This window comes from Eublepharis macularius, chromosome 17 (assembly GCF_028583425.1).
Source record: "Eublepharis macularius isolate TG4126 chromosome 17, MPM_Emac_v1.0, whole genome shotgun sequence".
Lineage (NCBI taxonomy): Eukaryota > Metazoa > Chordata > Lepidosauria > Squamata > Eublepharidae > Eublepharis > Eublepharis macularius.
This window is the reverse complement of record NC_072806.1, coordinates 12548854-12565938: the sequence shown is the minus strand read 5'-3', so window position 1 is coordinate 12565938 and position 17085 is coordinate 12548854. Positions and strand designations below refer to the sequence as shown.

General features: G+C 43.8%; 1 protein-coding gene and 1 long non-coding RNA gene across 2 annotated transcripts; one reads left to right on the top strand and one right to left on the bottom strand.

The window, feature by feature from the left end:
* Positions 1 to 387: 387 nt before the first annotated feature.
* LOC129344842 (uncharacterized) lies at positions 388 to 7034 on the bottom strand. Its single transcript, XR_008598417.1, has 3 exons — positions 6866 to 7034; positions 4947 to 5052; positions 388 to 476 (listed from the first exon to the last, which is right to left on the bottom strand). It is a non-coding gene; the product is annotated as an uncharacterized LOC129344842 (long non-coding RNA).
* A 734-nt stretch (positions 7035 to 7768) lies between these two features.
* LOC129344841 (arylacetamide deacetylase-like 3) lies at positions 7769 to 13839 on the top strand. The gene is made up of 3 exons (XM_055001748.1): positions 7769 to 7945; positions 10490 to 10553; positions 12393 to 13839. The coding sequence occupies exons 1-3, from the start codon at positions 7789 to 7791 to the stop codon at positions 13165 to 13167; spliced, it is 996 nt and encodes a 331-aa protein (XP_054857723.1). The 5' UTR covers positions 7769 to 7788; the 3' UTR covers positions 13168 to 13839.
* The last annotated feature ends 3246 nt before the right edge of the window (positions 13840 to 17085 follow it).

The following is a 17085-nucleotide window of genomic DNA, read 5'->3' as shown; positions in this document are numbered from 1 at the left end:
TCTGTACTTACAATTGGATGCAATTTTTTTGCATTTGGCATGTAGTATCCCTTTAAGTTAACTAACTGACTTTGTATATTAAGCAATGATGTAAGAGATGCACCATGGTAATATCAGTCAAAAACTACACATGGTAATTGGATGAGAGATGTCCGCATGTAAGTAAGCTATTTGGGATTCTTGGACAGTATATTGATCTGTATGAGATTCTTGTATTGTACATTGATTGATATATATTATTATCTTTTTGGACAGATGATTGTTTAATGTTATGCCTTTGAAAAAATGACCAATGTGAAACAGGAAGAGAAAGCTGGCAAGCGCCCGTTAGGCTCTCCCCTACTCAGACTTCAATCAGTTGAGAATGATTACACATCCCCCATGTGGTTAGAATACAACAATTTATTGCCTCATTACATCAGAATATGAATGAAGTCTTCTGAGCTTGAAGTTGTGGTGGAACCATTCTCACACATCTGAAAGAACAAACAAAAGAAAAACAAGATAAGAATTCGTTGAACTATAAGTTCTGTAAGGACTAGTAACTTAACTGCATTTAAACTGTGTACATAGAGTCCTGATCTCTGCTTCCTTTTGTCCTTCTAAAGTTGTAAACACAGTTTAATTAACTGCTGTAAAAGTGTTTCATATGATTGCTTTTCACTGCTGAGTAATTGTGGGTACTTTAGAGACTCTAGTTACCATTCAATTGTTAATTGCCTCCCGGGGTGTTCCCCCTTTTTCCTTTTCAGTAGGTTCGGAGGCATCCCTTTGTTGTTTGGCTGTAATTGAAGGAAGACAAAGTTCCAGTCTTAAGTGAGACACAGGAGTTCCCTAGGAGAGGCCCAAGATTTTCCTTAGGAAGGTGTTCTGGATAATTTCTAATTGCTTTAAGATTTTTTCAGTCCACCGCTAATTTCTGCCCTATGTAAAAGTTGTGCTATCACCTTGCCCTGAAAGACCTTTAAAGCCAGCAGGATTAATTAGCCACCCTTTGAGAAGAAGAATTTTAAAATAATACCCATAGTGTGTTGCACAGTTGATAGAGTAGTACTAAGGTTCGCCTGCCATGACTGGGACCCCTGGAAAACTACGCCTAGATATTTAAAAGAGAGGCTTTGCTCTATTTCATGAGTGTTAACTGACTATCTGTGCTTAAGACAGTTGTTGCTTAATTCTTCCCTATCACAGTAGTCTGCCAAGCTGGCTAGTGACCTTCCTAGTCCAATTAGTGTATGAAAATGAAGGAGGAAATGCATATAAGGCAGTGTGCCATCTAAACTTTCCAAGCTAACAAAGTCTATGAGCTTTGGAGTAGTTTCAAGAATGGCAGCTAGGTGGTGTCTTGTCTTTATTTTTGTACTCCAAACAATGTGTCTTCTCTTCAAAGGGAACACATTTATTACCACACTGTTGGGAATATAGATTAGGAAGAAGGAAAACTGCCTAGTAACCTTCTGCTTGCCCTGACCTGGATAGACCAGGTGAGCCTTATCTCTTCAGATTTTAGAAGCTAAGCAGGGTTAGCCTTGGTTAGTAACTAGAGATGGGCACAAACCAGAATATGACCCCAAAAAACCCACGAACCAGCCTCGTCCATGGTTCGCAAACCAGTGGTTCATGGATGCTCATTTGCATGAACTTTGATGAACTGGTCCACTGGTTCGTTTGGTTTGTATTAAAGGGCAATACCCCTTTCCCTGCCGCTGCAAAGCGGCAGGGAAAGGGGCAGTTTAAATTGCCATTTCCCTGAGGAAATGGCCATATAAACTTTTCCTGCCACTTGCAAGTGGAAGGTCCCTTTAAACTATCAGGTGGCAGGTGGCAGGGAGGGATCCCCCCTCGCCGCCTGCCAGCTGATAGTTTAAAGGGACCTGCCACTTGCAAGCAGCAGGGCCCTTTAAACGCCCAAAACCAACAAACCCCAGCCCTGTTTTCGGCCTCCTCTGCTGCTCTGCGGGCCTGCAGGGTGGCAAAGGAAGCCAAAAACGACCTTCCCACCCCTTGCAAGTGGCAGGAAAGGGCCCTTTAAACAATCAAATATCCCTTTGCCTGCTGCTAAGCAGCCGTAAAGGGGCATTTAAACCCCACAAACCATGATCCATGAACTGGTTCTTGAACTTGCCCCAGTTCGTGGTTCCTGGTTCGTGGAAACCTCATGAACCATGAACCACATGGTTTGGGGTTTTTGTGTTTTGTGCCCATGTCTATTAGTAACTGGATGGGAGACCTCCAGCAAATATGAGGGCTACAGAGTCAGGCAATGGCAAACCATCTCTGATAGTCTCTTGCCATGAAAACCCTACAAGAGGTGACCGTAAATCAGCTTCGACTTGATGGCACCACACACACACACACACACACACACACCCTTCTTATTTAGTAAAGCTGCTGATTTCACATCCGTTAGCCCGGCTGGGGGCAGGATATTGCTTGATACAGGGTGGCTATCTCTATCCTGGAGCAGAGATAGAATTTTCGCCTGCTGGTGAAATAATCTCTGGAGAGTGTCTGAGACCAGAGATGACTGATGAGCTATAAGCTCCATCTCTTTGCTGCACCTAAACATTTGCAAGGCCCATGGAGAGTGGCGTGGTGGAAGAGAAGTTCCCGTTGATATATCCTGGCTCTGAACAGGCAGATGCTCCAGTCCCTCAGCATCATCCTTCAAACACTTATATCTATTCTGGTGTTTAATCGGAGCATAAAAGTCCTCCAGCTTTGATTGCTTGTTTAAAGGTAATGCATTCTCCCCTTCAAATGGGCATTCTCTTTTTTGCCCCATAGTTTGCAACTTTTTGTGAATTCGGGTCCCATGGCTTTAAATGATGGGAAGTGGTTTAGGAAAGTTCAGGTTTAAATTTAAATTAAGTTTTAGAGTTCATAAGCAAATCCTTAACAACTGTAAAAGTTATTTTCTGCTTCACCCCTAAGACGACCAAGAAGGTCTCTTGCTATTCCTAACAGGACTCCATATTCCAAGGGAGCCTTTAACACCTTCTGAGGTTGAGCAATAAATAAAGCAAATAGGCTGGTATCTTTCTGCTTGGAGAGTTTCCCAGCTTAAAATGCGTTGCAAAAAGTTCTAAAAGCAGAACGGCTCTAATAACAAACACAGTCGCAGCCAGAAAAGACTGATAGAAGGCTAAAATTTACGTTAAAACATAAAAGTCCACAGAGCTTCCAACCGAACCAGCTGCAGTGGCCATCTTTCCAGTGCTCCCCTACTTCAGTGGAGTCCTTCAGACTAGAGAAACCGTTTGATGAAATGTTTATCCTAGAACTCTTCAATGAGCATTCTCAACAAAAAAAATTTAGTGGAAAGCCTGGGTAAAGATAAATATTTTGACTCAGCACCTAAAAGAAACAAAAGGAGGTGCCAGGCAAGAATCAAGAGGAGGGTATTTCATCACTGAAACTGCCCTATCATGAAACTGCCCTACCATGCGTCATCACTTGCTTCACCTCTGAAGGATTATCTCATTATCATAAGTAACTGATTTCATTAACAGAAGCAAACTCATCTCATCAGAAGCAAACTGATTTGCATCTACTCCCCCCTCCCCTCATCACCTATATATATCTGGCCAGATTCTTCTTACCCTCCATGAATCTGATGAAGAGAGCTGTGGTTCTCGAAAGCTAATGCTACAGTAAAGTTGGTTAGTCTTAAAGGTGCTACTGGACTCTTTACTCTTTTGCTTCACCTCTGTAAGCCTGGTATGAAGATCAGGGCTTGGGAAGTACATCAACTAGCAGGCTGAACAGCATGGGGGAAGGCAGGCCTCCAAGTATCTCAGTCCTAGGTAGGCCACCCATTCACCAACCCAGAGTGGGGAATTACCAGCTAAGAGTCCCAATTTCCTGCCCCAAGGAATGGAGCAGGAAAAAAATAGCCTCTACATTATGATGCCCTAAGGAATTTCCCTTAGTTTCTATAGTAATCACCATAGAAACTAGGAGAGGCATCATGGAGTGTACCCGGAAGTGACATCACATCCTCCCCAAACTCTGCCACCCTCAGCCACTGCCCCCCAAGTCTCCCGGTATTTGTGGAGGAATCGTTGGGAGCCATAGTCCCAAGCTGTCTAGGACCGTCAGCACTCGGAGTCGAGCCTGGAAACACAGCACTGGATTTTTGTTAACAGTTAAGAAATTGGTTTTTTGGTGATAGCACCATTTGCAAGGTCAGTGTGGCTGAGAGGGGACAGCGGAGAAGGGAAGGAGAGGATTCTTCCCTAGTTCAGATTCCACATCCCACCTAGAGACAAACTCAAGGCTGTATGGTTCACCTTTGTTCTGGCCTGCATTATGAGATACTAAAATCTCGAGCATTTCAGTGCCATCTCTAATGTGCTGTTACCCGTAGCCCCACCTCAATTAAATCACCTTAGTGGGGAAGCGAAACAGAAGGAAATCCTCTGCCACCGAGAGGATTGATTAGGAAGAAGATTAGTTAAGGGCATGAAAGAATACTTCTGCAAAGCTTAAGCAATCAATGCCAATGTTGATTTTTGAGTCACCTGCTTTCTCGCATGATGCAAACAGCATTGCAAGGCATAATACCAGAGGTTTCATCTATGTGAGCTGATGTCTCTTCTTCAGAGCTGATAAGCAAACTCGACAAGAGTCCTGCTTAAATATGAGTGTGATTATATTCTACAACAAAATGGCTACCATTGATCTGGTATACAGAGAGAAAATTCACAACTTAATGGTGTGGAATCTTCCAAGGAGTTCAGAGTGGGGTACATCATTATCCCCTCCTCTGTTTTATCTTTGCGACAGCCTTGTAAGGTACCTATTACTGGCCCATGGTCAACCAGCTACCTTTAAAGCAAAGCAAGGATTTAAACCTGGTCCTCCAAGATCTTATGGCAGAACTCTAACCACCACATTCTACTTGTTTTCCTAAATAACACTATAAGATAGTATCAGACACTAACCTTCGAGGTTATGAGGACTTGATTCCGTGGTAAAATGCATACTTTGCATACAGAAGTTTCTAGAGTCAGCTCATCATTTCCAGTTAAGGGATATCGGGCAGCTGATCTAAGGAAGAATCTTTGGAAATCAACAATTGATGGACACAAAGAACAAGGGAAGACGATGAGGGGAAAGGATTTTCTTGGTTTAAGGGATGGGGAAAAGAGAAGTGTTAACTGTGCAATCCTTTAAAAACAACTTTCCAAAGCCCTTGATAACCAAATGGCCAAGTTCCATATCTGATATGTCAAAACACATTGTTTATGTAGATGATCATTTACTAGGATGGCATCATCAAAACACACCCTTCCTACACAACTTGAGTGATGTGAAATCATAGCATACTTAAACAGCAAAGACCTTTAAATACATATATGCTTATACAGCTATCAGTCACTTCATGTCACCTCCCTGGGAAGAAAATGAATTTGTCTCTTGTCCTCGTGATCTATCTGGCTCTCAGCTTCGTATTTTGGCGTTATATTTCTTTCCGAAGAATTGGTATCCCTGTGGGAACTTTTGAATCCTGCAAATATGCTTTGGCTGCCTTCTATATGGATACAATTTTTTTATTGGTAAGTGAATCAGATTTTGGAATGCTAAAGACGGGATAGAGTGTGCACGGGGGAATAGCAGACTGGAAAAGGATTTTTCAAAAACAGTTGGGGAACAAGTTCTCCCAGGACGGCTACATAGTAGCCAGAGTGACTGCTCATGGCAGATGATCACACACACATCACTGAAATATGGGAACTGAACTGGCAAAATTGGTCCATGCCGAAAGGCAAGGACTGTTGGGGTTTTGAAGGCAAGAGATTAACAAAGATGGCTTTACATTTCCTGCCTCTGCAACCTTAGTCTTCTTTAGAGATCTCCCATTCAGTTACGAACCAAAGCCAACCCTGCTTAATTTCTGAGATCTGATGAGATCAAGCTTGCCTGGGGTATCCAGGTCAGAGCATCTGTACTGTATCTGTGTCTGTATCTGTAACCATATCTATACCCAAGATCTGTAAGGTAGAGGGAGCGAGAGAGATTTCAAATTTTTCTGCAAACTTGGAACTTTTCTCGGGTTTGTAGAGAGATTTTTCCTGTTAAATATCCATAGATGGGGTCATGTTGAGGATCAGATATATTGAGACATTTCAGGATTTTTTAAAAAGTTGGCACACCATCTAGCAGGCAGTGTAATCCATCCTACATGTGACCCAACCAGTCTCTCTGACATGATTAGTTCATTGGACAGTGTCAGGGCTTGCAGCAGCCGCCGCTGAGTGGGGCATCGGTCTGTCTGGCCCTGATGTCAAAGGGGTGTCAGGGATGCTACAGGACCCTGCTCTGTGGAAGGAGGGGCGATATACCTCACCCAGACTCCCTCTCAGGGCCAAGCTACAAGTGATGAATGACACTTGAACGGCAAGTGTATTTCTCCCTGTCCACTTGCGCTCCACTCAATCCACTTGCCGTTCAAGTGTCATTCATCACTTGTAGCTTGGCCCACAGTCCACTCACTGGCCTGCTCAACCTGCCCCACTCATCACCTTCAATCTCCACCATCATCACCATCACCATCACCATCACCATCACCATCACCATCACCATCACCATCACCATCACCCCTCCCTCCTCCCTCCTCCCTCCTCCCTCCTCCCTCCTCCCTCCTCCCTCCTCCCTCCTCCTCACACTGTGCTCTGCTCCAACTCCACTCCATCCCTCCTCCTCAACCCACCACCAACAGTCTCCTGAGTCAGCTTTTATAGGGTTCCTTTTAGCTGCCTCCGCCCTTCCTTCCAAGCTCGTTCCCTCTCCTGATGCTGCCCAGCTGTGTCTGCTCTCAGGTGTTCCTTCTCTTTCACTAATCCCTCCTGGCCTCCCTTACCTCTCTAGCAGGGTGCAGCTGAATGTGAATGTGTCCCAGCTGAGGCTTCCTCCAGGCGTGCCTCCTTTTCTTCCTCCCCCCCTTCTCCTTCAGTCTTTCCTGCAGGACAGGGCTGGCAGGGCCTTTCCAGGTGATGCGCCTTGGCTGTCTCTGCCTCTGTTCATGAGGTGCCACCCCAGCCGGCATCTGGGCCGCCTGTCCCTTGATGCTGGGCGTGGCTGAGCTTCCCTGGACTTGCTCATGAGGTGCCGCCCCAGCTGGCATCTGGGCTGCCTGTCTCTTGATGCTGGGTGTGGCTGCCCTTCTCTGGCTCTTCCCCTTCCACATGTGCTGCTGGCTGTGTTGCCTTCTCTGGAGCCTCTGGGCCCCCTGACCCTGCTGCTGGGGTGCCATGACTGCTCCACCCCTTACAACTACCTGTTGCCACTGCTGGGCAGTCATCTCCTGGGGGTCTCCCATCCTTCTCTCCAGGTAAGTCTGGGAGCTGGGCTGTGGACCCTGGACAGACAGTGCAGGTGCATAAGCAGCTGTACCACCTAAGTGCTCATTTACTACATAACGCAGTTAAGATCTTGTTGTACAAGCAGTTCTTGAGCAAGTGCCAAGCTGCTAGGAATACCAGAGTGCTGTTAACATGACTGACCTCACGGTGGCCCAGAGAGGCTCTCATTCTAAAAGTACAATGATACTGGACCTGAATCTTGCTCTTCTACCACAGATCAACATGGCTATCCATCTGAAACTATGTTCTGTCCTAAATAATAGTAAAAAAACACAATGGTATATAAACAACATCTGTAAAATTAACTGTAATTATTTTTGTGCTAACTTTTGCTATTTCTCTTGCTCTCTCTGTGAAACAGGGATTTATTTTGGAAACATTGGGGATATGCAGCCAAATCAAATTCGTAAGACTGTCAGTAATGTTAGGTGCACAACAAACCGACAAGAATCTCTGTATCAGGGACGAACGCTTTGGTAATGTGCCTGTGAGAATATATGAACCAAAACATCCCTACGCTGAGCCAAGAAGATGCATGATCTACATACATGGAGGTGTTGCTATGATTGGAACCATTAGTAAGACATTTAATACTTTTCATTACGTATTTGTGGGAAAATGGGGTATTAGTTGTTGTGGGTTTTCCGGGCTGTATTGCCATGGTCTTGGCATTGTAGTTCCTGACGTTTTGCCAGCAGTTGTGGCTGGCATCTTCAGAGGTGTAGCACCAAAAGACAGAGATCTCTCAGTGTCACCAAAAGATCTCTGTCTTTTGGTGCTACGCCTCTGAAGATGCCAGCCACAGCTGCTGGCAAAACGTCAGGAACTACAATGCCAAGACCACGGCAATACAGCCCAGAAAACCCACAACAACCATCGTTCTCCGGCCATGAAAACCTTCGACAAAATGGGGTATTGTTAAAGATTTCGTTCAAGGCTTTGTTAGAGTCAACGACATCATTGTGTCTGATATTTTAATAGGTTCCCTAAACTTCAAAATCCTGAGGTAGTTTTGGGGATTATGAGAACAAGTAGTAGGCACCACAACAAAATGGATGCATGGAGGCTGGGTCAAATTATAAAAATGTCAGGAGGTTCCAAACTAAGCGTTTTCCTATGGTTGACGCAGCTGTTTCCAAATGGGTGGTTCTTTGGAGGCATAAAGGTCATGCCTCCTGGAGGAAACCCAGGGGCAGGTGAGGAAACCTAAGATTGCCTCCTTGCTTTGGAAAAGAAGGAAGCAGGCACCATGAAACATATCAGCCATAAAACCCACAGGTATCATGTTGGAGAACATTGCTCTAACACAAAGTATTTTTATTTATTTATTTATTTCAAATTTCTATTCCGCCCTCCTCACGAGCGGGCTCAGGATGGATAACAACATATTAAAATACAAAATACAATAAAAGCAACATATTAAAATACAATAAAAATCCATACACATTTAAAACAGGATGGTGGACAGCCTTCACAGGGCGGGTTAAGATTTTATAGCAGCTAGAGTGAAGGGGAAAAGACTAGAACACACCCTCGAGAGCACGGCAGGAGCAGGCTTCAATCTCCCTCCAAGCGCCCTCCATCTCCATCCAAGTTTCCTCTCCCATCCGAGTTTAGGAAGATCATAGAGCTAGGTGGAAAGAGGTGTAGATGATTCATCTAGGGTTTGGCTGCTTGAATGAGACCAACTTCCCACTGGAGGTACCTATTTACACCAGTGGTGTAGCTTGGGTTTGGAGTGCTCGAGACAATTCCTGGGCTCTGCGTGCATGCTCCTGGGGCTGCGAGATGACGTCACTTCCAGGTAACCCTCCATGGAAGCTGCCCATGCTGCCACTGCCGTCTTGGCGTGTTCCTCAGCTTCTCAGCTGCAGCAGGCAGCCAGGAAGCCTCGGGTGGCCTCCCATGGAGCACCGGCTGTCTTTGGCACAGTGCCCCACAGCGCCCCCCACAAATTATGCAACTCGGGCGACTGCCCCTCTTGCCCCCCCCCCACGCTATGCCACTGATTTACACTACAGCGGCTAACATATGGACTGTTCCCAGCATGCTGCGGTTCAGCATGCTAAAGGTACCACAGTAAAGGCAGGGTCCGTAAGCAAGTTCAGAAGCAGCTAGAAATTGTTGAGCATTTTAAAGCATTAAATCTTTAGGTGGTTTTACAGACTTTTCGTATGCTGAGATTTCACTTTTTAGGTAAAAATTGGTGTAGTGTGCAAACAGAGTGAGTGCCCAGCAGAAATGATTAACTGACTGGGAGTGAGGTGAAAGTCACATATTGATAGGTTTTGTATTAAAAACTTGTGCCTTTTTTCAAATTATCGAATGAGTGAGAAGATTAATGCAGGCTTTCTATATACCCCCCAATATGTCACATATACAAGTGACTTATATTGGGGGTATAAATGTTCCATATTTAAACTACCTAGCCTGAACCAGCAACATCTTATATTTATGAGCCATGATTTGTGTGTGTGTGTAATAACAAATTAGACCACTGAGGAAGGCCCAGAAGGCCAAACCGTGTTAGGTCTCTGTATATGTGCAATTAATTTTGTGACTTTGTTATATGCCCCAACAATGCTGTGATTTTGTGTAACTGATGGTAGTAGGTCTCTAGGTTTTTAACTTTGTTCCATGGTTTTTAATGGTTTATGCATGGTGTAGTAAATAATTCTATTTCTTTTATAGTTAGTTTTATATTTTCTTGGCCACTCAACTGTGTTGTGTTGGTTTCTGACTTGTTTATCGAGTTGGGTTTTTTCCCTCTTGTTTTTGTCCTAATCAATATTATCACCATCATCTTCATCACCATCACCTCATTTGACACTCTTCTTTACCTGAGTTGTTTTAACAAGACTCATTTTAAAGTCCTGATTTAGGCTGCATTATGCTCTTTCTGGAGTATTAAGGCTTGATTTTTGAAAGTTTTTCAATTGTTAGAACTTTTAAGGTGTTACATTTTTTATTATGTTTTACCACCTCAGGCAGGGTCTGTGAAGAAATAATCCAAATAAATCAGTTTCCTTTACCCAAAAGTTACGAAATTCTTCCGTATAGAATAGAAATGAATGAGCTTTATAAAGAATTTCTGTACTGAAGGATTTTTTTTAACTTTCCAGGAGCTTATGCAACTGTATGCCGTAGACTGGCCCTAAGAAGTGGGACGATGGTTGTGAACATCGGGTAAGTGAGATTGTTTTGTAGTAGCAATGTTGGTGTCGCTCCATACTTTTTGCAAGACTGAAATCAGAAGCTGCCCAGGGAAAGTCCTCCGCTGAAGCATCTGTCCCTAAAGTTGCTGCTACCACCTCTCTTTGGGTGGGGCAGTAAAGGCACTGCAGGACACCAGTAGGAGGTCCACTTGGATGGGTGTTCAGCTGCCAGTGCCAGCTTTGGTTGGCTGGTCTGGTCATCATTCCCATGCCTCCTTCCCTGCTCCAAGGTGAGTAAAGTGCAGAGAGCAGATAAGATGGCATCTAAGTAGAGGTTGGAGAGTGGGTGCTCTAATCAGTGGGCCTGGCCCACTGGCCAAAAGAGGTGCCTGCACGTCATGCCAGGATGTATTGGCCCTAAAAAAGGCCTGCCCCAATATATATATATATATATTAATTCAGATTTTTCTGTAAACCTGGAGCTCTTCTCAGGTTTGTGTAAAGGTCTGTCTGGTTTGTTCATGACCCCAATTTCTGGATTTAAGTATCCACAGATTTGGCCATGTTAAGAATTAAATATAATTGAGATTTGCGGAGGGCGTCACCTTTTCCCTCCACCCCCCTCTCCTCTCTCCCTTCCCTGGCTACCCCCATAGCCTCTTCCCTTTTCTTGTTTTCTTCTCTCTTTCCCTTTGTCTACCCCTGTCTTTCACTTTCCCTCCTCCTCGCTAGTAGCCTCTATGGTACAGTTGTGTAGTGGCAGCTGAGCTGGGCCAGTTGTGTGGTAGGTATCCTGCAAGGACTTTCAGCAGGTACTTCACTTCCTTCTGTATCCTCTCCCCCACATTACTCCCTCTTTCCCTCCTCCTGGAAGCCCTCATATGCTCACTTTTTCCTACTCCTTTCTCTTTTTCAAATCCACTAAGCAACTCATCTTTTATGTGTCCCTCATCTTCACTGTATGTAATATTTATTTACGTAATTTATATACCACTTTTCTACCCAGTGGGAAACAAAAGCAGCATTCTTTTTGCCTCCCTATTCACAACAACCCTGCACGATAGGTTAGGCTGAATGTGTTGAACTGTCTCAAGGTCACCCAGTTCAGCTTCCTCAGCAGAGTGATGATTTGAATCTGATTCTCCTGGATCCTACCTCCAAAACAATAGCAAGTATACTACACGACATTTGGGGTGGTGGGGTGGGGAAAGGTATTGTTGAAGAGCAGAAAGCACCCAGGTCTTGCTCATATTATTTATTTATTTACTTACTTACTTATTTATTTACTTATTTATTCGATTTTTAGTCTGCCCTCCCTGAAAGATGGGCTCAGGGCGGAATACAACATTTCCATTTACATACAATGCCAATCATGTGGTTTCCAGTCACTGGTGGTTATTGCTGTGCCTGGAACCCAGAACTCCTCCATCAAAGGCCAAAACAACCCTCGAAAGGGCCCTGCCCTCCCCCTGCCTTTTAGTGTCAAAAATCAAGCCTGGAACACTAAACTGTTATAGTTACCTAGCAAAAGCGACTGAAGGCATTTGATTCTTAAAGCTACAGGTGTTCTTTTTATTATTTTGTGTATTTTTTTAGATTTTTCTGCAAACCTGGTGTGTTTTTTTTTATCTTTTCTATCTTTTCTGTTCATGGTTCCAGTCTCTGAATTTAAGTATCCTCAGATCCGGGCTGCTTGGTTATTAAGATGATGTAAGGAGTTACTACTTTCTTAGAGAGAAGGAAGTGATATCTCTGTTCTTCTAACATCTTCAAGAAATGCTAGGAAATTTCACCAAGACAGTGTGGTTATTTCAATTCATCATTTTTCCACCTATCATTTCATATGATGTTATTTCTGCTGATCTTTCAGGTTTCGTTTAGGTCCAGAGCACGCATATCCTGCACAGCTTGAAGATTGCTTGTCAGCTGTAGAACATTTTCTAAAAGAAGCAAGGAATTATGGAGTGGACCCCAACCGCATTATCCTTGCAGGAGATAGTAGTGGAGCAACACTTGTTTCTTTGGTTTCTCAGAATCTGTTATCTAGGAAAGATATCCCAAAAATTCAAGCACAGTTGCTGATTTATCCATTCCTCCAGTCGGTAGATGTTACGTTGCCTTCATATCAGCAAAACTGCTTTGCCCCCATCTTGTTTAAGGAACGAGCTATCAAACTTGCTCTAAGATTCATGACAGAGGAGATGGTAGATTTTAAAGGAGTGATGAAGAATGCCCACGTTCCTGATGATATGTCAGTGAAATACAGAAAATGGATTAGTGCTGATCATATTCCAGATGAGTTTAAGAAAAGAGGCTATGTGCCAAAAGTGCCTGCTCCATTTTCAGAAAAGCTTTACAAAGTAACTGGATTATCTTTTCAGCCAACATTTTGTCCACTTTTAGCTGAAGATGACATTGTACGACAACTCCCTGAGACTTTCCTTTTGACTTGTGAATATGACGTACTTCGAGACGATGGACTATTGTATAAGAAACGGCTAGAGGATAACGGTGTGCCGGTGACTTGGCTTCACCTAAAGAAAGGATTCCATGGAATTCTGTTGGAAAATGATTGGATGTTCTTTAAGTTCCAAGAGGCAGAACATGCAATGAAACACATAGTGGACTTCATACAAAGGTTCTAAAATGAAACTGCCTTCAGCCGGAAACATCTGTGCCCCGTTACTGTGTGGAATCACATTTGAGTTGCTTTCTTTCAAAGATTTGTCTCAAATCAGGATAATTACAATCTAGATAGTGTCCAATAGCTGTTTGCCTGCCTGTAGCAGTAGAAAAGAGTGAGCTGTGACTTATGAAAGTTCATACCCTACCACTATTTTTTTTAGTCTTATAGGAGCTACTAGACTTTTTTTCTTTTCTACTGCCCAGTATACAGTGATGATTGGGGTGGGGGAGGGGGAGTAGGAATACCATCTGGTTTCAAATACTTTCAGACTCCAACTGTTTGGTCACTATTCATTAAATATTACATTTACTTGCTTACTTACATCCTTCCTTTCTTACTTCATGGATACCTTGCCTTTCTTCCTAATGGGGACCCAAAGTGGCTTGTTTCAGTCTCTTCTCCATTTTCTCATTTCTTGATTTGTACCTCACCTTCCAGCTCCAAATACTCCTACCGTACTGTTTAAATTCCAAGAACAGTATGTAACCATAGTTCAAAGCAACCAAAATAGTAAAAAGCAAAATTAAATCCAATTTCAGATCAGTAATCTCAAAGTTCATAATGACAGCTTTTGTTAGATGCTTCCTCCCCCTGCAAAAAACAACAACAAAAAAGAGCAGTAAAACTAATATTTTTTTAATAAATGACTTGTGTGAATGCAAGTCAGTTTCTTTCTTTGCTCAGACAAACTTATGAATCTGTCTCCTCTGCCTTAAGGATACCTTTACGAATAAATCATTACTTATTTATAAATCATCATGTTAAGCAGGAGACAAGTGTCACATGGATGATGGGTGGAAAAGGGCTCTTCAAAAGCATCTCCCTTATTATTTGGGGGTCTTTTATTTGGACGGATATTAGGAAATGAAATGGAATCTATGCCCCAAACTGTGGATACTTATCCTGTGGATTGGGGCCACTTGGAAACAAAACAAAGGAGTGACAGTTCTGAGCCCAGATACCCTGGGGAAGTAGAAATGGGGGAGGAGGTTGTTTTGGAAGGAGGGAGAAGGCTAAGGTATTGTCCAGGGAGGGTGTGTGTGTCAATGTAAGGTTATTTGGGAAGTAGCCAGGGAGGGAGGGGTAAGGGTATTTGCTAGGGAAAGGTTAAAGTTATTTGCCATGAAGGCAGGGGGAGGGTAAGCGGGGAGGAGAAAAAGTGAGGGGTCTTTGGGAATGGGGGAAGAAATAGGGAAGGATTAGAGGGAAGGGGGGAGGAACAGGGAAGGACATTTGGAGGGGGAAAGCAAAGGAAGTTGGAATGGGATTCCCCTTCCCTGCAGCTGCCCTGCTCCACCACTGACTACCGGTCTTGCAACATGCAGTGAGGCTCCCTCCTCCAATATCATCCTGACACAATCCACAGTATTTTGTTGTGGGTCCCCACTTATATACTAATAGTCAAATGGCCCTGATATGGGGAATACTTAAATCTGGAGATTGGAGCCATGAAAAATGACCCAGGTTTGCAGAAATGGAGCTCATGTATCTTTAACAAGATGTCCTCAGTTGTCATTTCTGGGCATTCAAGTAACAGTTAGGTCCGTATTTCAGCCTTGATTCCGGTTAGGAAAAGACAAGGGGAGGGTACAGGGCCTTTTTGAGGCTTGTTTTGCCCTTTCAGGGGTGTTCGCATTGTGGAGAAAAGCAGTAGGTAAAGCAAATTAGTAAGTATAGATGAAGATGGGGGGCAGGTAAAATATAAGTTGTTTAATGGATTTGAAGAAGAGAAAAACTCAGGGAAGGGTGAGCATATGGAGGCTGCCAGAAGAAAGAAAGACAAAATCGTGTGGAAAGGGGATACAGTACTCACCACAAGTACATTGTAAGTTTAAAAAATAAAACCTAAAACGATTAAAGGAGCTTCTGTAGCTTTAACCAGATGCCCTCAGTGGCTGGTGCTTGGCAACCAAGTAACAGTTAGATCAGTATTCCAGGCTTGGTTTCTGTCAGGAAAAGGCAGTGGGGGCACGGCCTTTTCTAACACTGTTTTAACCTTTGAGGGAAAGACTCATGGGGGCCAGACCCAGAAGCATCCACCAGACGGCTTGATACCACATGACCTGCATAACTCACCGAGGCCTGGCTGTTTGTTACTATTCAACAGCACCTCCCCCCCTCCCCAAAATCCAGTGTAGTGTAGTGGTCAGAATAGGATGTGGGAGCCCAAGGTATGAATCACCACTCTTTGGGTCCCCCTTGTGGAAAAAGGCAGTGGATACATTAAATAAATTAATAAATATTGATGAACATATGGGGTAGATACAAGGTAAGTTGTTTAGTGGGTTTGAAGAAGAAGAGAACATAGAGAAAGGTGAGCATATGAAGGCTGCCAGGAGGTGGGAAAGGCTGCCAGGAAGTTGATGTAAGCTGCTTTGGGTCCCTCCTTGGAAGGTAAGTGTATAAACACTGAAAAGAGTAAGGAGATTGTGGCAAATGAGAGACAGGAAGACATGAAGGAAAGGACTTGTTGGAAGAAAAGTTAGACTTGTTGGAAGAGAAGTTAGAGGAAATGGTGGGGGTGGGAAACAAATGTCTGAGGGCCCCCCCACTTGTACAGTCTAATAGCCAAAGGTAGTAACAACCATGGACACTTAAATCTGTAGATTGGGGCCACACTGATACTAAACAGTTCTGCAAACTTGGGGGGCAAGCTTGCAGAATAATCTGAAAAACTTTAAAAAATGTGCAGGTGCAGCCAATGCTAAACTGTAGGCGGGTGTCGTCCTTCAGGCAGCAAAACTGCAGGCGGGCATGTAGGAGACATCACATCCATCAGGTAATCTTTGGCCAGTCTCAGGCAAACTCACTTCTCAAGATGCTTTTGAGAACAAAATGGAGGAGGGGAGTTGATGTAAGCTGCTTTGGGTTCCTCCTTGGGAGATAAGTGAAGTATCAACACTGAAAAGCGTAAGGAGGTTGTGGCAGGTGAGAAAGAGGAAGAGCTGAAGGAAAGTGCTTGTTGGAAGCACTTGTTGGACACTAGACTAGGCAATGACTGTAGTTCAGACTGACAGCTGAACTACACGAGATGAATTACATGTGAAAAGCAGATGTTGAGTCCCGCAAGCTTCCCTGGGAGGGGTAGTCTTACAAGGACCAGCTGTTCAACTGTCCCTGTAACTGGGGGGATTCTCTCTCTCTTTCTCTCTCTCTCTCTCAAAAATCCTCCGGGGGGGGGGGGATGATAGGAGCCAGGAAAAAAGCTGAGTTTTTTACACGCAAGAGAGAATCCCAGTTCCTCCCATTCTTCTCTCAGAGGGGAATTGCATCATGGATTTTGTCTCTCTCTCAGCTTTTTCCCTGCCTCCTGTTATGCCACACACACACCCCAAACTCCTGGAGGATTTTTGAGAGAGAGAAAGGGAGAGAAAGAGAGTCCCTCCAGCTGTGATTTTCCCCAGCTGAAAATCTCAAGCAGCTGGATTTTTTTTAAAGAGATCCCATGTTGCCTGATCTGGAAGAGTGGGTGTTTTCCAGGTGTCATGGTGGTAGAAGGTAGTTTGGAATCTCAAAAGACTCTTTGACATCTTTGGCCATGGGATTTTATAGGTATTGCAGTAAAAGTGACCTTTTATAAGCTGTCACCTAATTCATCAAGGGTTGTTCACATTGTCATTGGCTGATTCCGCACACGTTGGATAATGCACTACCAATCCTCTTTATAGATCATTTGGAATGGATTTTTTCATGTGCGGAACAAAAAAATCCACCTCAAACGATTGATAAAGTGCATTGAAAGTGCATTATCCAACGTGTGCGGAGTCAGCCATTTTCAGACTTGGGAAACCAGCTGGAGGAATGTTTATGCTAGAATTCTTTAAATTCACGTCAAAAGATTTTTAGAAACTCTTAGTGAAGAGCCTGGGTAAAGCAG